At 40.9% G+C, this 20,349-nt stretch overlaps 9 protein-coding genes across 9 annotated transcripts; 4 read left to right on the forward strand and 5 right to left on the reverse strand.

Annotated features, from left to right (window-relative positions):
* Window positions 1-3,017: 3,017 nt before the first annotated feature.
* Window positions 3,018-5,138, forward strand: SS1G_07148 (hypothetical protein; the record flags this gene model as incomplete). The annotated part of the gene is made up of 6 exons (XM_001591652.1): window positions 3,018-3,071; window positions 3,102-3,393; window positions 3,536-3,638; window positions 3,710-3,746; window positions 3,840-4,047; window positions 4,351-5,138. The coding sequence occupies 6 exons, from the start codon at window positions 3,018-3,020 to the stop codon at window positions 5,136-5,138; spliced, it is 1,482 nt and encodes a 493-aa protein (XP_001591702.1).
* A 1,298-nt stretch (window positions 5,139-6,436) lies between these two features.
* SS1G_07149 (predicted protein) lies at window positions 6,437-6,797 on the forward strand (the record flags this gene model as incomplete). The annotated part of the gene is made up of 2 exons (XM_001591653.1): window positions 6,437-6,675; window positions 6,749-6,797. 2 exons carry the CDS (start codon window positions 6,437-6,439, stop codon window positions 6,795-6,797), a joined length of 288 nt encoding a protein of 95 aa, XP_001591703.1.
* A 999-nt stretch (window positions 6,798-7,796) lies between these two features.
* On the forward strand, window positions 7,797-9,541 carry SS1G_07150 (hypothetical protein; the record flags this gene model as incomplete). Its single annotated transcript, XM_001591654.1, has 2 exons — window positions 7,797-9,459; window positions 9,498-9,541. The coding sequence occupies 2 exons, from the start codon at window positions 7,797-7,799 to the stop codon at window positions 9,539-9,541; spliced, it is 1,707 nt and encodes a 568-aa protein (XP_001591704.1).
* A 3,038-nt stretch (window positions 9,542-12,579) lies between these two features.
* Window positions 12,580-13,499, reverse strand: SS1G_07151 (predicted protein; the record flags this gene model as incomplete). Its single annotated transcript, XM_001591655.1, has 2 exons — window positions 12,580-13,113; window positions 13,389-13,499. 2 exons carry the CDS (start codon window positions 13,497-13,499, stop codon window positions 12,580-12,582), a joined length of 645 nt encoding a protein of 214 aa, XP_001591705.1.
* An 868-nt stretch (window positions 13,500-14,367) lies between these two features.
* On the forward strand, window positions 14,368-14,765 carry SS1G_07152 (predicted protein; the record flags this gene model as incomplete). The annotated part of the gene is made up of 2 exons (XM_001591656.1): window positions 14,368-14,675; window positions 14,723-14,765. 2 exons carry the CDS (start codon window positions 14,368-14,370, stop codon window positions 14,763-14,765), a joined length of 351 nt encoding a protein of 116 aa, XP_001591706.1.
* Window positions 14,766-15,466: 701 nt separating this feature from the next.
* On the reverse strand, window positions 15,467-15,682 carry SS1G_07153 (predicted protein; the record flags this gene model as incomplete). The annotated part of the gene is made up of 1 exon (XM_001591657.1): window positions 15,467-15,682. One exon carries the CDS (start codon window positions 15,680-15,682, stop codon window positions 15,467-15,469), a length of 216 nt encoding a protein of 71 aa, XP_001591707.1.
* Window positions 15,683-16,142: 460 nt separating this feature from the next.
* SS1G_07154 (predicted protein) lies at window positions 16,143-16,464 on the reverse strand (the record flags this gene model as incomplete). The annotated part of the gene is made up of 2 exons (XM_001591658.1): window positions 16,143-16,213; window positions 16,287-16,464. The coding sequence occupies 2 exons, from the start codon at window positions 16,462-16,464 to the stop codon at window positions 16,143-16,145; spliced, it is 249 nt and encodes an 82-aa protein (XP_001591708.1).
* Window positions 16,465-16,950: 486 nt separating this feature from the next.
* On the reverse strand, window positions 16,951-17,241 carry SS1G_07155 (predicted protein; the record flags this gene model as incomplete). Its single annotated transcript, XM_001591659.1, has 1 exon — window positions 16,951-17,241. One exon carries the CDS (start codon window positions 17,239-17,241, stop codon window positions 16,951-16,953), a length of 291 nt encoding a protein of 96 aa, XP_001591709.1.
* Window positions 17,242-19,284: 2,043 nt separating this feature from the next.
* Window positions 19,285-20,211, reverse strand: SS1G_07156 (predicted protein; the record flags this gene model as incomplete). Its single annotated transcript, XM_001591660.1, has 1 exon — window positions 19,285-20,211. The coding sequence occupies one exon, from the start codon at window positions 20,209-20,211 to the stop codon at window positions 19,285-19,287; it is 927 nt and encodes a 308-aa protein (XP_001591710.1).
* Between the last annotated feature and the right edge of the window lie 138 nt (window positions 20,212-20,349).

The following is a 20,349-nucleotide window of genomic DNA, read 5'->3' on the forward strand; positions in this document are numbered from 1 at the left end:
CGGATGCATATCAATCATATCTCCAAAATCGAATTCTTTATAGCATTCAATGCTGCATACGAACAAGCAATTACAATGGAGAATATGAAAGCAGGCTTTAGAGGAGCAGGATTAGTCCCTTTTAATCCCGATGCTGTACTCTCTAGAATGGATATTCGAATCCGTACACCTACTCCTCCTTCGCTTCCTCCGAGTCATATGCCCGGTTGGGTCTCACAAACACCTCACAATGCCACCGAAGCTCTTTCACAAGCATTTTTAGTACGATCTATTATTGCTCGGCATCATTCTAGCTCTCCTACACCTATATTTAAGGCTACAGATCCTTTAATTAAGGGTGTAGAATACCTAGCTAGTACTGTCACGATTTTAGCTTTTGAGAATCACGATCTTCGATTGGCAAATACGGGATTAAGTAAACGTCGACGCGCTAAAAAGACTCAATTACGTTTAGGAGGAGCTCTCACTATTCAAGAGGCTAATGATATTATATCACAAAAAGAGGTGGATGTTCAGATTAAACGCGATAGGCAACAAAATGGGCGGAATTCTAATAGAGAGGCATCGACTAATCGATGCTGTAGTAAATGTGGAATAACAGGTCATAATGCAAGAACATGTTCTAATGATAATATAGATCCTAAATTATTAGATAGTGCTTAGTTTAAATCAATTGATCAAGTAATTGTTGAATTATATATGATTATAAATAGGAATTGAGGTGAAAGTGGTGCACGAGGTGATATGGTGCACGGGGTGATGAAACACGTTATCACAATGAGGAATCTTACTTCGATAGGATTCCTTAATTACGTGCCTTCGGATAAGACTCGATGTCTGTGCTTACTGAAGGTAGGGAGACCTTACGCAGCAGAATAAGCAGGTATACTATACAAATTTGCTGTGCTTTTGTCTACGGTCCAAGCTCATATAGACAGATAAGCTGTTACTTCGTAACATGATGCTGTGTCTTTGAATGAAGTTGATGGTTGGTCAAATCGTATTGGTTCGGGATATATTACTCCTGATACCTTACTATCTCAGGAAATTGAGGAGGGAGTATTCAAAAAGCCAAAGAAAAAATGTCGACAATAAATAGCCCTATCAGAAAGGAGTTTGAGAATGTAATGATAGTAATGTAAATACTAAATGATTGATTCTGAGCACGAAGCTCTACAAAAGGAATTCGTGCTGAATATATAGATCTCTATGCTTTATTGTTCTTCCTGAAGTCGATAATCGACATCGACCGTCGACTTTGCATATGACTCTTACTAATGCGTGATCATACGAATCGAGGTGATCAGAACCTATGATAAGGGTTTCTGCTCATGGGGAGACGCTATGAAGCAGAGAGGGCCGAATTACCATACTAATTCGGTAACATCTTCTGCGCTTTTTCTCTTGGTCCAAGCTCCTCTTATCGGGTTATCTGTTACCACGTAACATTATCCTTGGTTTTATTAGGCAAGATACTCGTAACAGATAAAAAGCCTAAGAAAACTCCCCCTAAAATAGCTTGATATCAAAATAAAAAAAATAAGAATTGACTATGAACAAAGTGTAGAATTTGAGCCATCCTAATTAGAAGATAAAGAAACTTATAGAAAGCTTGAGAATTAAGAAAAGGACTTCTGTAACGGAAACCCCTACTTTCCTCCCACCTTTATATAAGAAACCTCGAATACATTAATCATGTTCACACATGATACGATTACTCAGGATTAGTATGCGATTTAGGTAGTCTAAAGATCAGATCCAAACAAGTACTATGTACCAATAGTTATCGATAAGGTAAGATCATTGAAGGGATAAATATGACTTCTTTTTGCCTAGCCATTACGGCTAGGCCATTCATTCGTGTGTATATAGAGTAGCTATCCCCATCTACAGGTGCTCTTCACCTGTAAATTCTAAGTTAAATACAATTGCTGGTCTACAAACACCCTTTTGGTCACAACTTCCAAAAAACCCGTTTTCCATTTTCTCGTCTTAGTATTGAAACTCAGTTAGTAGGATTGTGGTTAAATGAAAGATCCCGTGGATTAACCAATGTATTTTCATCGTAAATATCAGATGATTGAGGTGGGTATGATGATTGGGGTGGATATGATGATATTTGGTGACGATGATATAGAGGATTGCTCGAAGATGACGGTGCAAGTGTTGTGGCTGTAGATGATGACAGTGTACTCTGATACGAGATCGAAGGTAAATGAAACGAAGGATTTATTGCTAATGAATTATTGTAAGGAATTTGGTAAGGAGTAGTATATGATTGTGATGATATTGGATACTCATATCCTATTTCTGTTTCAGAGAAAGTTCTTTTGCGATTAAGATTCTCGGGACAATATGGAACCGCTTGTGTAATTGATTCGTGACTGCCGATTTTACCCGAATAGTCACGTGGACAGGCAGTAAAGTGTACACCATGTTCAGAATGATAGGAAACTACCAATGTTAATAATTTCTCTTGAAACCCTCATATAAAGAAACTCACTTACCTAAATGAGGAGCAGTGCTTGTTGGAAATAAATTCTTCGAATGAATCTTCATTTCATCGATAGCCTTTAACGTTTGAAGATAATTCGTCAAGGTATCGTTGGTAATGGGATGCGATGATTCAACACCTGTACGTGGTGCATCCTACGAACCTGTAATTTTTCTTACAGAGCCAAGATTGAATCAGGCTGAAGCTGGGCAAAGGTCGTGCTTTAAAAAGGAGCGGTACTGGGAGTGAAGGTATCGTGAATTTGGCCCGGAACAGAGGACTATCAGTCGAACGGAGATGAAAACTACCCGACAATCAACGAAACAACGACGGATTTCGAAGCGGAACCACCTTTACGAATCTGCAGTGGGATACAGAGCCTGAGAATTGCTTTAAGGAGCATTTCAAAGCGGACTGCCTTTACGAATCTGTGTGGGAGCAGAGCCTGAGAAGGAAAGCGTTGTGCCGGTGATTGACAGGGCACCTCTGGGGCGCTAGCGTGCAGAATTTTCACGACCCAACAATGCGTAAAATCTGCGGGTATACCGGATTGGAAGTTTACAGGTGGTTAAGGGGAGTAATCGAGAATGTATAAAGGTTGTGATAGAGTCTTATTGAGGCCAACGGAGGTATGGGTGGATTAGGGATGGAGGGACGCTTTTGGCACTTTGCTCTACGAATGTACAAGAGCGGTATCATGGCGGCAGAGGAACTCTCGAACGAGGGGGATGCTTTTAGCAAGTTTCACTCTTCTGCGAAGCATTCGGCAGACATCACGGCAGCGGATGAGCTCTGGCAGAAGCCACCTTATGAGACACATATCCGATACGTTCTCAACCCTCCGCATTATCGATTACAAACTATACATTGGGGAAATAGACTTTGCAGGCTGTGCTTTGGTTAGTGAGCTAGAAACGTTGTATTTTTAGTTGCCTGGCTAGGGGTTAAGACACAGCAAAGCTTGCAAGATACAATCGGCCTTGTTGTGCAAGAGAGATCTGGCAAGGTAACGCGAAACGGTGCACAAGCCGCGGGGCGTAGCGTATAATGGCAGCGACAATGACACTGTCTATACGGCTCGAGAGGATGGATGCGCGTATCGGTCTACAATAGGATACAAGGCAGCTGGCAATGGAGATACCGGGTAGGCTTAGGGAGCAAACAGGATAATAGGTGTAGAAAGGTTGTTTTTGCCTGGGGGCAACCTTCTCAAAGGATATTGAGACTGACATCTTGTATCTGGGAAAGCATGGTAAGAATCGGTTACTCTTACTTATATTTGTAGTCTCACTGGATATATTGTAAAAGACTCATAGATTTGCAAATATAATATTATCACTGTAAGAAACCTTCGAAACCAGACTACTCGGCCCCAAAAGCTTATAGAGTTATCGCTTTACTAAATTGCCTAGGCAAGATAAGTGAAAGAATTCTGGCTCAAAGGCTTAGCTACTTAGCGGAGACTACGCAATTACTTCATTACTCTCAAATGGGTGGAAGACAAAAGAAATCAGCCATCGATACAGCAATCTTACTCACTACCGAAATCGGAAGTAACTCAAGATCCAAGAAAAAACCTCGACTCTCTTCCTGGATGTTAAAGGCGCCTTTGATCATGTATCTATGAACAGATTATTAGATATCTGCAAGAATCTAAACCTCCCAACCAGCCTAATCGCCTGGATCTCATCTTTTTTGAAGGAAAGGCTACTCAAGCTCTCATTCGATGGCCAAACTGAAACCTTCAAACTGATCAATACCGGAATCCCCCAAGGCAGCCCTATTTCGCCAATCCTCTTCTTAATTTATATCCGAGATCTATTTTCAGCAAATTCGATCAAATACCTCTCATATAGATGATATAGCTTTGACTACATTCTCAACATCCTGGAAAAACAACATCATCTCCCTCGAAAGAGCAACTAAACAAATATATGCTCTGGGCAAAGAAAATGCTATTCAATTTGATCTAGCGAAGACAGAACTAATACACTTCTCTACATCCAAAGATACGAAGACAGCCTCAATCAAGCTTCCGAACGAGGAGATAATTCAACCCTCAACATTAGTCAGATGGCTAGGCATATGGTTCGACCCTGGCCTCAGTTTCAAACAACATGTCACAATCCGAGCTACCCAGGCTAAAACCTCATTCTACCGAATGGCTAGACTTGCTAATTCTGAAAAAGGCCTTAATCCCAAGGCAATGAGACAGCTCTATATGGCATGCGTCACTAGTATAGCTGACTACGGTTCAATTTTATGGTGGAAAGAGCAAAACCAAATCAAGAAAACCCTTCAATCCTTGCAAAACCTCGCCCTTCGAAAAATCCTAGGAGTATTCAAAACCTCACCAATAAAACCAATGGAAATAGAAGCTGCATTGTGCCCTCCAGAAGTACGGCTAAATGCTGGAATCAAACAATACGCCTTCAGATTATTGAAAATCTCGCCCTCTCATCCTATCAATTTAATAGCTACAAAACTGGTTACAGAAAAGGAGAATCAAGATGTAGTTGCAACCCCTCGAAGAAAGCAATTGAAACCTACTCAACTCGAAAAGATCAAAAATTCAATCCAGAAAGACTTCGATCCCCTCACTTTGGAAAGAATCCATCATTTCTACTTCTATTGGGTTTATTGAGACCAGAAAGAGCATCAGATTGAATTGATTGATTCTCTAGCTAAGCAGTTAAGCTGCGAGTATATATTCAAAAAAAATGAAGGAATAAGGTTAGTGTTGGTACGAGAAGGATACGGAAGACGTAGCACCCACGGATTACGTAGGTCCTGTATGTCTAATTGTATTCTGTCTAAAGAGCTAGCTACATATTGAAAGTAGTAAGTCTTATATAGACTTACTAAAAGAGCTAGTCTCTTTCGCGTTCGCTTAGTTCTTTATTACAGTAGTAATTTAAATTGAAGTCATTCACTTCGTTCACACAGTTAGGTCTTCAGCCTTCGGAATTAAAGTGCTTTGAAATCAAAATATTGAAAGCAAACAAACAGTATACCGAAAAGGAAAGAATGAATTAAAAGTTGAGTTTTGTTTGCTCCTTATATGCATCATGCAATATATATGCATATGCTGCCAAGATCCCAGGAGGTCAAAAACTTCCCTCCTTGGAAGAAAGAAGTTCCTGTGTGAACGAAGTGAATGACTTCAATTTAATTACTACTGTAATAAAGAACTAAGCGAACGCGAAAGAGACTAGCTCTTTTAGTAAGTCTATATAAGACTTACTACTTTCAATATGTAGCTAGCTCTTTAGACAGAATACAATTAGACATACAGGACCTACGTAATCCGTGGGTGCTACGTCTTCCGTATCCTTCTCGTACCAACAGTTCCATATAGAGTCAATATCAGCAAATTAGGAAAAGAAGAAGCTGCGATGATCCACAATCTGGCTTTCAAATATAGGTGCAAAAATACCATTACAATATACACCGATGCCTCATCCACTCTAGAGGGAATAGGGGTTGGGATCGGGATAGCGGTCATCTTACCAAATGGCGGAATTTCATATCAAGAGACTATCAATATAGGCGTAAATCAGTTTGTCTATAATAATGAGCTCCTAGGAGTTACTAAAACGATTGAATACACAAATTCAATAGCCCAACTAGGGAACAAGTTCAAGATATACTTAGATAATCAAGCAGGATTATTCCGGCTGAAAACCCCCTCCGATTCACCTGGTCAATCATGCCAAATCAAAGCTATAAAAGCTGCGGAAGCTATTCAAAATAAAGGAGCCGAAATCTCTCTCAATTAGGTCCCCGGACATACATCTGTACAAGGAAACGAGCTAGCTGTTTCTCTTGCAAAAGAGGCGACCAAAATACCATCCTCATCCCACGAAACCAGTTATGCCTCCATTGGAATGGATATAATAAGAATGAAATCCGAGAACTGGACAGCCATCCTCAATACTAACAATGTTCATCAACCATTGTCAACATATTCAAGAAATTACCCTTGGAAAATCAGCTCGAAGATCGGAATTCCAGGAAACACCAAAAGAAGTATCATTAGTACTCTATTCCAACTCAAAATTGGACACGGATATTTCAAATCTTATCTTAAACGATTCGGAATCTCCACTAACAACAATTGTAGATGCGGGGAACAGGAATCTCTTGATCATCTTCTGTCCAATTGTTCCATATACAATACGGTAAGAAGATTGCTCAAAAAGGAAAATCCCAATCCCTAACTCACTATAAAATATCTACTTCATACGAAAACAGGAATCACCAAAACTCTCGAATTTATCGAAGCCACGCGGATAGCCACTAGATCATAGCATCTCAATAGAATAGAGGAAGAGATAGGAGAACAAGATGAAAGAGAAAGGGTAACCTGAAGGGCCGAAGGGTTAGAATAACCCCTTTACAACCCATATTACCAACTTTGCAAATTTGCAAAGTTAAATTATCACCCACCCAAACATTAAAACCATCCATTATCCTCAATCTGGCCGATTCTTCTGGTCAATTCAGCCAATACCTGATCACCTTGGTCAATTTGGTCGATTTGGTCAATTCATCTGGTCAATTTGGTCAATTTGGTCAATTCGGTCTATCCATCTGGTCAATTCATTCTCAATCGTGAGGTTTTACCACCCCAATTTGAATTTTACTTACTTCATTTGTCATTTTCCTTATTATATACGAAGAGTATCTGTAAGGCGGGCATGGTTCCCTAGGATTAGTTTTCACTTCCCCCATTCAAACATTAGAAGATTGAGGCTCTCAATCTCCCCAATCTGTATTAGCTACGGTCGAATAAGGCCAGCTACCCTCCATTTATTATTGTTAGAAGCCTACAAAGCTCCTAGCCGTCTTAGATAGTCATAGACTCAGTGTAGACGTTAGCTTAATCAATCAATCAATCAATCAGTGCTACCGAACGGTCACTTGTACACAAATTAGCCTCTCAGCCAGCTAATACCATTGCGGCTTACAGCCGTGCCAAAAAAAATATGGAGAGTATCTTTTCCCTAGCTATGTTGTAGATCATCGTAATAATACATATGATGGCGAGAAAGTCGGCAATACAGCCAGAAAGACAATGTAACGTCGGAGCATCCTCGCCGTGAGTCAGCTTGACCTGCATAACCCCACATTCCAAAAGGTAATAACCTTCGACACCTCACAATAGTTGTGTTGTCACACAAATTTCTCGAGATAATCTGTGATCAAGGGCAACTTCAAGATATCAGCGCTATATTGATTCCTGCTGTGTACTTTATCATTATCTGCTGGTCTCTCAACTTTGCATACTCCAAATCCTAAAATGCGCTTGCTAGAGTGCGATAATGCTGACGGATATCGGCTCACCAAAGCACTATTAGATAACAATATTCCTCCTTATGCAATTCTCTCACATACATGGGGAAGTGACGAACAGGAAGTCAATTTTGAAGATATAAACTCAGGTAATGGCAAAGCAAAAACCGGTTATGAGAAGCTCCAGTTTTGCGGAAAACAGGCTGCCTGTGACAACATCGATTATTTCTGGGTGGATACTTGTTGCATTAAAAAGACGAGCGACCCTGAGTTGAGCGAATCTTTGAACTCTATGTTTCGCTGGTATAAGAAGGCTAGAAAATGCTATGTCTATTTATCAGATGTAGAGGTCGTTCAAAATGGTGTAGAGCAACCACAAAGCGTGTGGGAAGGGCGTTTTCGGGCCAGCCGATGGTTTACAAGAGGATGGACGCTCCAAGAACTCCTGGCTCCAATATCAATCGAGTTCTTTTCACGGGATTGTTGTAGGCTTGGTGATAGGGAATCACTGAAGTTAATTATACATGAGATCACGGGAATTGCTATTGAAGCACTCCAAGGAGTTCCTTTATCGGAGTTTAATGTTGATGATAGAATGAAATGGGCGAAAAACAGAATTTCGACGAGAGAAGAAGACGCAGCATATAGCTTGCTTGGTATCTTTGGAGTATCCATGCCAGTTATCTATGGTGAGGGAAAGGATAAAGCATTCAGGAGGCTCAACAGGGAGATCGAGAGTAATCCCGATAATCCTCCCTCCCCAGATAAGCGCTGCCTAACTGATCTGTTCACTACCGATCCACGAAAGGACAAGCAACGTATCGAGGAACTGAAAGGAGGATTGCTCCTTAAGGTATACGAATGGATCTTCAAAAACGCAGAATACCAACAATGGTACAACGACCAAAGCAACCGCTTGCTATGGGTGAGAGGAGATCCTGGCAAGGGCAAGACTATGTTGTTATGTGGTATCATAGACGAAATACAGGCATCAAATAATTACACCTTAGCCTATTTCTTTTGCCAAAGCAACATCGATACTATTAATAGTGCTATCTCCGTCCTACGTGGCCTTATTTATATGCTCTTAGATGAACAGCCTTCCCTCATTCGGCATTTACAAAACGAATATGAGGTGCCAGGGAAGCAGTTATTTGAAGGTATTAATGCATGGGTGGCGCTCTCTAATATTCTGAAGAACATCTTGCATGATGAGAATTTGAAGCCGACGATCTTGATTATTGATGCACTTGACGAATGCCAAAAAGAACTGCCACAATTGCTTCGCCTAATTGTTTCGGGCTCATCCATTTCTTCTCGTGTTAAATGGCTTGTCTCAAGTCGGAACTGGCCCGAAATCGAAGAGCAGTTACAACAGACCGAGCAGGAAACCCGGCTCAGTCTCGAGTTGAATGCTGAATCAGTATCTGCTGCTGTCAGGTGGTATATCCGAGAGAAGGTGAAATATCTTGCGAGAACAAAAAATTACACAACGGAGACAAAGGATGCTATCGAACGTTATCTCCTAGAACATGCAAATGGAACTTTTCTTTGGGTGGCTTTAGTCTGTCAAAATCTTGAAAAAGCTCGATTATTCACGGATTCAAAGCTACAAGATTACCCTTCTGAACTTGATCCTTTATATAATCGTATGATGGAACAGATAGTAGGTATGGAAGATACTGAGGCGGCTCAGCTATGCCTTCAGATCCTGGCTATTGTAGTAATAGCATATCGGCCTCTTACGCTTGACGAACTAATGTCCCTGATGGAGATGAATAATGAGATTCCGCTAGAGGAAATAATACAACTTTGTGGTTCCTTTTTGGTTTCTCGTAACAGGAGTGTATTCTTTGTTCATCAGTCAGCACAGGATTTCCTTTCTAAAAAGGTTGCTGGAACAATATTTCCAGATGGAATTGGGAAAGTTCATAACAAAGTACTTCTAAATTCGATAACAGTTATGAGCAAAACTCTAAAACACGATATATACGGTTTGGGTTATCCCGGCTTTCCTATTGATAAAGTCAAACAGCCCGATCCCGATGTATTAGCTTCTATACGGTATTCCTGTATTTACTGGATTAACCATTTAAGAGATGGGGATCCTGAACAAAACAGAGAACACATTCAAGATAACGGCAATATTTATGAATTCCTCAAAAATCATTTGCTACATTGGCTGGAGGTTATGAGCTTGATGGAGAAAACTTCAGAGAGCATCAACGCAATAAGTTCTTTAGAGTCTTATGTTCCAGTGTGTCAATACTATTTGGTAGTTCTTTTAGGAATTCAGCTAATAGATAATAAAGGCTAACAAAGGTTCTGAACTCTATACTCTCATACATGACGCTAAACGCTTCGTCCTTTATAATCGAATAGGGATTGAACAAGCTCCTCTTCAAATCTATTGCTCAGCTCTTTTCTTTGCTCCAGAGAATAGTATTATTCGAAAAACATTTCAAAAATGTATCCCGAGTTGGATTTATAAAATATCAAGGACACGATCAAATTGGAGTGCCGCCCTCCAAACGCTCGAGGGTCATTCGGATTGGGTTAATTCAGTTGCCTTCTCACCAGATGGTACAAAGGTAGCTTCAGGCTCTTATGATCGGACGATCCGGCTCTGGGATACGATCACGGGCGAATCGCTTCAAACGCTCGAGGGTCATTCGCATTGGGTTAATTCAGTTGCCTTCTCACCAGATGGCACAAAGGTAGCTTCAGGCTCAGGCGATCAGACGATCCGGCTCTGGGATACGATCACGGGCGAATCGCTTCAAACGCTCGAGGGTCATACGCATTGGGTTAATTCAGTTGCCTTCTCACCAGATGGCACAAAGGTAGCTTCAGGCTCAGGCGATCAGACGATCCGGCTCTGGGATACGATCACGGGCGAATCGCTTCAAACGCTCGAGGGTCATACGGGTGGGGTTAATTCAGTTGCCTTCTCACCAGATGGCACAAAGGTAGCTTCAGGCTCTTATGATCGGACGATCCGGCTCTGGGATACGATCACGGGCGAATCGCTTCAAACGCTCGAGGGTCATACGCATTGGGTTAATTCAGTTGCCTTCTCACCAGATGGCACAAAGGTAGCTTCAGGCTCAGGCGATCAGACGATCCGGCTCTGGGATACGATCACGGGCGAATCGCTTCAAACGCTCGAGGTTCATTCGGGTTTAGAGGTATCCTCAGCCTTTGAACAGTACTTTAAGTCAAACCATTGGATAGCTGAAAGATTAGATGAAGAAGTGCGAAATATTTTTTGGCTACCTCCAGACTATCGACCAACTAGTACATATTTTTGTAACGGAGTTATAGTCATGGCATTTTCCACCGGTGGCATTTTTCTTCTGAAATTTGAGTGAAAATTTCATATTATCTAAGTAAAAATCAGTTTCAATATATCCATTACTGACTAACTTATTTATGTCTTGAATATGATATCCTTTTATTTTTTTTTCTCTCTTTAATAGAGAGGTTGGGGGAAGTCTATGATTATATAGACTTTCTATTTGCCACCTTGATTCCAGTATGTTCTAGTGTAGTGATGTGGTAGTTTTATTGGTACAAAGAAATATAAAGAATTATTTTATTTGATGCAGCTTCGAGCTAATCATTATTAGAATTGAAGATCTGAAAGCATAAAGAGAAAGATGTAAATTCGATTCTGTTCCCAGCTTTGTATCATATACTGTATACATATATATTAGAGTTTATCTCTGATTATGGTAGAATGCTATGATTTTAGAATACTATTATTCTAATCATTTTATTAAAAGTCAATGTTAGTTTCATAATGATTAATCATATTGAATAAATTACTAGCCTTGTTCAAATATTTGCTTAACCTTTGTTTAACAATAGTAGTGAAAAATATATCGATTCTATTACTTAAAATTTGAAACTAATGAAAGAGGAGAGAGAGAAATCTATATATAATATACTTCGAATAAATCTTGAGCATGATGGATATAATAAAAAGTTCCAGAAGATTGGTGTATGAATTTCCAACATAATTACTTTTTGGGTTTTGTCGAGTATTGCATCTGAATCGCCATTATAGTCCAGTGCGGAAGTGCATTATGGATCTTCTCTCAAAAGCAACCGTGTTTTATCCTGATTATCGTTTAATATTCCTCCGATTCCTATAGAACACGTTTCCTCTTAGCCTGTAGCGTTTCTAAGCGTTCTTTGGAATGTAAAATATTGTAAGGAATGAAAGTTTTTGTGGAAGTCAATTCATCAGATATCAACATTCAATGCTTGGGAAAAAATGGGAAGATGAAGAGGCTCTAGGATATTTTGCAGCTGAAACTCGAGATTATATGTTGTATCATGCCCAATTTTGGTACGTTTAAGAAAGCATCTGAAAGGCCATTCTTGATATTCGGCAATTGGTAACACTGGACAAGAGGAACTTCAAGAAGTTGGTGAATAAAAATGAAGGTTGTTTAAGGAGCTCTGCTTGATATCCTATCATAGACTGGTATATCAGCTACTGTACCAATAAATCCAGAATAGTAAGGCTTCGACTTCGACGATAGACTCATCGTATAAAGATTGCAGCCGGGGAGCTGATTGCTTCAAACACAATCACTATATGACTATACCCAAACCGTAAGATTCGTGACTTGATCGGCAGGCACTTTAGCACTGGGGGTATAGTGAACAGTAATTTTGATAACGAAAACAAGCATTAACACCGGTTTACATCATTCCGGATCAATGTCAAAGAGACAATCTATGTTGATATGCTGTATGATTAAAGAAATACATAGCACTACCTAAAAATGCTGAACATCCTTGATAAGGATAGTGAAATCCCTCATCAGCGGTATGAGATTGAAGGTGCTGAGTTTTGATATATCGATTAAGACTATCAATACGAAGGTATTTGTACTCTCGTTCTCTGGCCCTGCTTCATTATCATTCCATTTGCAGAAGGCACAAAATAATGTAGAGACCTTGGAAAGTTTATGGGATCTTGTTGTTATATCAGCAATTAGAGATGTCGAATCTGCGTCTTCTGATAAGGTTTGGGAGTTGATATGTTTTCGAGGCCGTCCTTTGGATTTCGATGCTCGATATTGGCGAGGGGATTCTTGGCGTTTGCAAAGTTGGATTAAGTTTTGAACAAGCTCGATCCGCTTTTGAATGATCTGATCCTCTGTAAGGCCTGTATGTGGTTCGAAGAGCAATCTGGCTATAGTAGCTTGCTCCTTAAGCTCGTACTCAATTGTTGAAGGGGTGAGGATATCGGCGGGAAGAATTCCTTGCAATTGTCGATCGACCTCGATAGTATGAACAGTCTTGTGAAACTACTTGATAGTTTTAGCCAGCAACTGTTTGCTTTTTTGGTTCTTCAAATTATTGATTTCGGTCAGTATTTCTTGATGTTTTCTATACCATCTCGTTTCCGCAGCTACTTTGATAGAGGGATAACCGCGTGACTTGATGTTCAGAACAGAATCTTTACGCTTCTGAATAAGTTGAAGAATGTCGGGATCTTGGCTAATCTCAAACTTCTGCGCATCGGTCAAGTCTGAACGGTCAAGTCTGAAGGGGCTCGTTCGTGACGAGATAGTCGGCTAACAGCTCGAATTAGATCTTCTCGTCGTGTAGATCCAAGGTAAATAGCTTGGCAATCTGTATCAATGAATGCTTGCATATAATATCGTTCATAAACATCTCCCCGATAGCCCATGATCTGCCGGCATTCTTCTGGTGTAACCGACTCTATATCGACAATTAGCTGAATTTCGACAGGAAGTCTCAAGAGCAAGAGAAAAGTGTGGTCTGAAAATTTGGATATAAGGAAAAGAACTTGATAAGAATAAGAGATAGAATAAATGGGAAAGATTAAGAGAATTTTGTATGAAAAACCTACCATTCGACCTCTTCCCAGAAGCTCGCCGCAAATCATAATCACAGATTGGTTGTCGCAACTATCGCTGAACGAATTGATCCACAACGGACTGTTTACCGACTCAAGATCAAAAAACCATCTATCCTCGATTATATTCCAATTCCATTTATTCGATTTATATTTGAAAAAATTTTCAACTTCTATCCATGTCTCAAAATTTCCCATCCTGAATGGTTTCTACCACCTACAGTCATCCTCAAAAAATGCAAGCCTAATTGGGATGATGAGTTTGAGGTTGAAAAACGCATCTACCGTCGCCTTCAACCTCTTCAAGGAAGATTCATACCCTATTTCTATGGAGAAGCTATATACGATGAATCGCCTGCTGTTGGGTTTCTTGAGACTAGAAAGAGCATCAGATTGAATTGACTTATTCTCTAGCTAAGCAGTTAAGCTGCGAGCATATATTCAAAAAAATGAAGGAATAGGTTGGGTATTCGGCCTTCGGAATTAAAGTGCTTTGAAATCAAAATATTGAAAGCAAACAAACAGTATACCAAAAAGGAAAGAATGAATTAAAAGTTGAGTTTTGTTTGCTCCTTATATGCATATGTACTATATATGCATATGCTGCCAAGATCCCAGGAGGTCAACACCTGCTTTGGTCCTATCAGAAATTATTGGCCGAAGATTATTCGATATTACAATGGAACATGGAGAGGACGCAGAATTTGAGAGAAAACTAGAAGAAGTTTACACAGCATTAACTAGTTACGGAGTAATTCATGGGGATACAAAGTTGGATAATGCTATGGATGTTGGAGATCGAATAATGGTTATTGATTTGGAGCAAGCTATAATCGATGAAACAGAATTTGCTAGGAGTACTAACATAGGAAATGCGAGGGGCTTACTGCGTGACCTTCAATTGAATCGTCAATACGAAAATGAGGCAAGGCAAAGGGAAGAGAAGAGATTGAAAGAAAAGGCGGAGGCAAAGGCAAAAGGAAGAAGGTATAGTAGGAAAATCCTAATTTATCACTTATCTAATGTGTTGTTAGGCTTTGGGAGCTGAGACATTCAAATCAACGTGGAGAGGAATAAAATGGGCTTGGATTGGGATAGGAAGAGAAGATTTGAATACTTTCTTTGTTGGCTGAGTAGGCAAGCCTGGGTAGTTGAGCACCAAGTTGAGTAGAGATTGCAATAAAAGGAATGGTCAAGCAGGAAGAATAGGTTGTGGTAGAGGTTGACATCGTACTCATTCATGTTATACAATTTAAAAATTCCCCCCCAATTAGAAATTCCATTAAAAAGTTGCTTTTATGTTGTGATCACCTTTTGAGTTTTGTAGAATACTGTACCTGAATCGCTACTTGCATTCTATGCGGGAGGGTGTCATGAATTTCCTCCCAAGAACAACCGTCCTTTTTCGTCCTTACTATCGTCTCGTGCTCATCTGCCTCCCACCAAACGCGCTTCCCTTTAGGTCCTGCTGAACGTACTTCGGAATGTAGAATACTACAAGAGCTCTGGGTCTGCGAAAATGTATCAGCACCTAATGTTTCTGCAATAAAAGGCAGATGCAGATGCTCCGGTACATGTTGCAACTGGAATTCGAGAGTGTGTGGTATCGTTCCCAATTATGGTACGTTTTAGAAAACCTTGAAACGGCCATTCTCGATACTCGGTAGTGGTCGCCGGCTCTGCACATGTGGGGTTCACAGGGGATGATGGTGAATAGCAGTGATTACCATCGCTGGCCGCTGGTGAATGCCCACCAAATTTCGATGTGGAGGAGTCGATCATGGTAGATGGAGCAATGGAGGATGGACCGATGATAGGAAGTGGCCAGGGATGACCTTCTGCACCATTTTGTCGGGATGAGGTTTGCTCATTGTCAATAGGAAGTGACCGAGTTCTTCGCTGTTTTGCAGGTCGTGTATTGTCGTCACTCTCACTATCTCTGTCAATCTCAGTTTCGGATAGATATCGCCGCTTTCTGCATCCCTGTTACTCATTATTTTCCCCCTCCTTTATCGACCCTACAGCTATGTCCCCGTGCTGCTGAAGGAAGTATGGTGAAGATCCATGCTCAAGCTCTTCAGGGTCACTGTAGCTGGAATCGCTCTGATCTTGATCGCGAATAGTCAAAGGATGCGATGGCTCGATTGAGTAATTCACAGAAGGAGAATGGGAGCCACCTGTTGAGAAATTATCTTGCTCATCTGAATTTGATTTATTGTCTTACAGCATTAGAGTATCTTTATATAGTCAGGAGATTGCTTTATTATCGTAATCAAGAGTATCCATACCTTGAGTATCATAACCCTTTTGTAATCCTTCTATCAAGGTCTCCTGGTACAAACGAGGATCAAGGACTGTTCCAACTGATGAGGAATCGTCATCATATATTCTTGGCGAAGCTATCTTATCCTCCCAAATTTTGTTTTCCAAGCTTGAATCCTCTCCTGTATTCATTTATGATATGCTATATGATGTAGGGAGATCGGTATTGTAGTCATTATCAACGTTTTCTTTATTACTATTCTCTGTATAGAAAAACATCAATCATTATTAGTAGGGAAAAAGAATATCTTAGGGTCTTATTTTGGGCATGTATACCTTGAAGTTCTGAGCCTGAATCATTACCATCATTTGATCTCTGAGTATCGTCAATTAATCTTCGATCTGGCACAATATGCTGCTCCTCGACAGGAAAGCTATGCTTCTGAGTGATTGCCCTCCTGGAACGCGGAGCAGTGGGCACATAAGTATAATAAATGGGTTCAAAGGAAGTCATTTTGAGAGTATAAAAGTGATTGATAATATTTTGGAAGCTCTCTGCTCTGATGAGTGCTCTGATGAGGAATAAAGAAAAATGAAGCAGAAATGGAGGGAAACAGAGTTTAAATATGTTTCTCCTATAGGTAGGATATCTATTAGAATGTATTCTCTACAACTTTCCGCGAGCGCTCCTTATCTCATACACTCGCTCATCCCAGCCAGCGATTTTTAGCTCTCCAGCGTGCGGGTCATAACCGGCGGATAGCCCCATTCCAGAAATGACTATAGCTCCAAGCAAACCATATTCCGGCAGAAGGATCAAGTATATCGCGCCTTTAATCTACTTCCATTTCCTGCCATGCCTCTTGTGATCGCCAATATACAGTTCAAGTGCTTGCAGCTTCTGGCCGTCCGTTTGAAGTCCACAATAGACTGCAGGGTCTATGATAGTGATCAGTCTATCTCATCATAAATCAGCCCAAGTTAAGGCATACACCGTATATCACTCGTCTTGTAATGCGGAAAGCTTGCCCGGATTCTTTTGCTTTACGCTGAGGCGATTCGCAACACGGCTGAGCAACCAAGCAGGTACATCACTATTGTGAGGCATTTTTGCGATTGGGCAATGCATAGTGAGGGGCCAGGAAAGACCAAGACAAGCCCACTTGTCACCAGTGCTATCGGGAGTATGGTCGAGGGAGAATGCAATGGGTAAGAAGGTAAATTGGACTTCGTCGTGAGCCTCGGCGTGTACTTTGACTCGTGCCATTAAAATTGTTTGGTTGATTGCCATTCCGAGAAATCAATATTTGTCGAATTCGCAATGGTAGCTTGATCCTGATAGCTAGGAGAGTTGCCCTCTACAAGCTTCCGCGCACTCTCAACATACAAACACCTCGGTCCCGACACAGACCCCTTCGCGCAAGACGCGTCCCTAACGTCGCCGGGCTAACGTCATTAACCTTGCATTCTCAGTGTGGAATGCGCCTATCTTGTAGATTCCCACTCCGCATGTTCACAATTGATCAATCTCGGCGTTATTTCGCGATCGTCGGTGACAGTATGTAAATAGAACCTTCCCTTTGTAGAAACGAGATTGTGCAGCTCCAGATGATCGTATATCCGCTCTGGCGTCAATACAATATCCTTTCAGTAGCAGGATATTGAGCTGATGATCCTTCCCAGTTCAATATGAGGTCCATCCTTCTGATATGACCACAGCTCTAAATAGAGCTTGTTCCGAGGTCATACGACCTGTCCCCTTGTAGATACCTATGGAGCGACCCAGGTCTCGAACCGCCAGCGTTTCGTCATCGATACTCAGGAGATTGCAGTGTATGGTAAATATGGGTTGCTCTCATCACAAATCAACCCCAGTCACAGACAGACTATATATATCATTATTTCGCCGTGCAGAAACTTACTATGATCCTTCCTTTAGTACATAAGCTATCCATGGCGCAGTGAGACAGCAGGAGCACCCCATGCTATAATGAGGCATTTCTTTGATTGGCCAAATTGTAGTGAAAGCAACCAGGCCCCAGGGTAAGAGTACTGCAGTTGGGCTTACTGAAGTGATTGTTGTGGTGATCGCAACAATGCATTGGTGAGAATGGAAAGCCGAACTACCGTCTCCTTCGTAACTCGGCCAGTAGAATGCGAGTCAGTTGATTGATCATCATCATAACAACCAAAGGGCATCGAGTTCAAGGTAGTAAATCGAGATTTGTGATTTGAGATGGGTAATGCCGTCGACGTTTTTCAGCTGCGGCAAGACCGATGTAAGTGAAGATTCGATGTGGGGCGGTATGGGAAGGGACTTACAACGCAAGTCAAGTCTGAATGACCGAACAAGAAGGTGTTGGAAGAGAACTAAAGAGACAGAAGATTGAGGAGAGAGGAGCGCGATTCTTATAGATGTTGAAAGCGGCGGCTGGGCTCATGCCCGCACGTTGCCTGATGCGGCGGCCGCTAAACTCGGGGGGGCAAGCACCACGACTGAGATTATAAAAAGAAAATAGAATCTATACTATAAAATTTAAATAATATAAGAGTAAAAATAATCATAATTTTAATAATATAAAAATAATTTAATTAACGTTCTATGACAGTAGTAGTAATATTAATTTTACATCTAGAAGACCTCCCTAGGGGTATAGAAATGTGTTAAGGAACTCACAATAATATACTATCTATAAAAGATCCAAAAACCACAAAGAACAAAAAGAATCTTTTATAGGTAATTCTAGATCCCTGATCCCACGGTCTCGTAGTTCTATTATATACCCTAGAAAGCATTTTGAGTTTTATTGTTGTGTAGTGTTGCAATCACTTTCTATGCTTGATTACCGCCAATTGTATATAAACCCCCTACTCTATTTAAGGAGGATATGTCGCGGTGTAAAAGCAATTTGTCGTATATTTAATTATCTCAATCTACTAGCAATAGCGATATCAATAGTAGTAATCATACTTAAATACTTTGCTGTCTGTAGAAGATATCAAGGAGACAGGAGATAGGAGATAGGAAGGAATTATATTCATCTCATACTATCCTATGCCAGTGCCGAGTCCAAGTTTGATTCTTGAGCTTCTGATGCCAGAAAGAATGTTTTTCCGGCTCTAACTCTGAGTAAAGTTGTAATGATCGATGTATTGTATTGTCTTTAGATATTTATAGAGATAGATACCATATATGAAATCTAGCTTGTTGGTGATTCTTAACTCCTGTCCTTATGATGATGGGGGTGAGGATGATGAAGATGATGGCATATTATAGAGATATCCCAACTCTATATAAACAAGATCTTAATACTGTAAAACTTCATAAACTCCGCTAACTCGGTAATTTATTACCATCATTACTACCCCGCGATTGCGACTCCTCAATCGCAATATCCTCATGAGACTGCTCAACACCATCATTATTAACAACACCACCATCATTAACACCAACACCACGTTCGGAAGTCCAATCCTCATAACCAGGCAACTCATCCACGCCACCACTATTCACCCTCGCTGCACCCCCAGTAGCAATCTGAATGGAATTAGTCGAATCGCCATAACTCGGCAACTGCTCACTGGCAGCATCAGACACAAGATTCTCCCCACGATCTCTAATTCCACTCGAACCCGATAATCCTACATTACTAGTCGAACTTCCCACTATTTCCCTATTTTCCTCTCGTTCACTCCACAACAATCTCTTCTTCCTCTGCACTTTAACCAATTGTGGAGAAAAAAATCCAATCGCCCTTGTATTATCCACGCGTCTAGCAACTTCAATCTGTTCCGTAAGATCTCTCTCTTCCCTCTCCAATCGAGACCACCTCTTCCATTCCTCCAACCAAAAACACAAAAGCGCCACCACTAATTTCTGACTACTTAACGAAAGATCCGTAGCAGCAAGTTGCTGAGGAAAATTCTTAGTAATAGCTGCTGTTTTGACAGGAATTTCATCTTCCATGCTATATCTGGGAGCCAGTAGACCCGGTGCAGAAGTAGCGGGTGCTTCTAGAATGATATCGTGTTCAATGAGAGCTTTTTGAACTTCAACACTCGAGGTTTCGGTATCGACAATTTCGGTTACGAAAAATGCCCGCTCGCCAAGATACATGGGATGTGGGAGATGACGTTGGTATTTGATGAGAGCGTCCGCTTGGGCGGGACTAAGGGAGACATCGGTAAGGGGATGAGGTTCGGAGAATACATTGCCGACTGCGTGGAGGAAGGCCCCGGAGAGCCTGCGGACGCGTTGCATGATTCTTAATGGATTTTTCTGTACTACTACGGTATACTACTGTGGAGATATCTGATGGCTAAATCGGATGAGATCTGATTTGATAAGATGGATGAATCAGACCGATGTGAATATTAATGCAAGGTACTGTACTTTTCC

The sequence above is a fragment of the Sclerotinia sclerotiorum genome, genomic scaffold (assembly GCF_000146945.2).
Source record: "Sclerotinia sclerotiorum 1980 UF-70 scaffold_9 genomic scaffold, whole genome shotgun sequence".
Classification (NCBI taxonomy): Eukaryota; Fungi; Ascomycota; class Leotiomycetes; order Helotiales; family Sclerotiniaceae; genus Sclerotinia; species Sclerotinia sclerotiorum.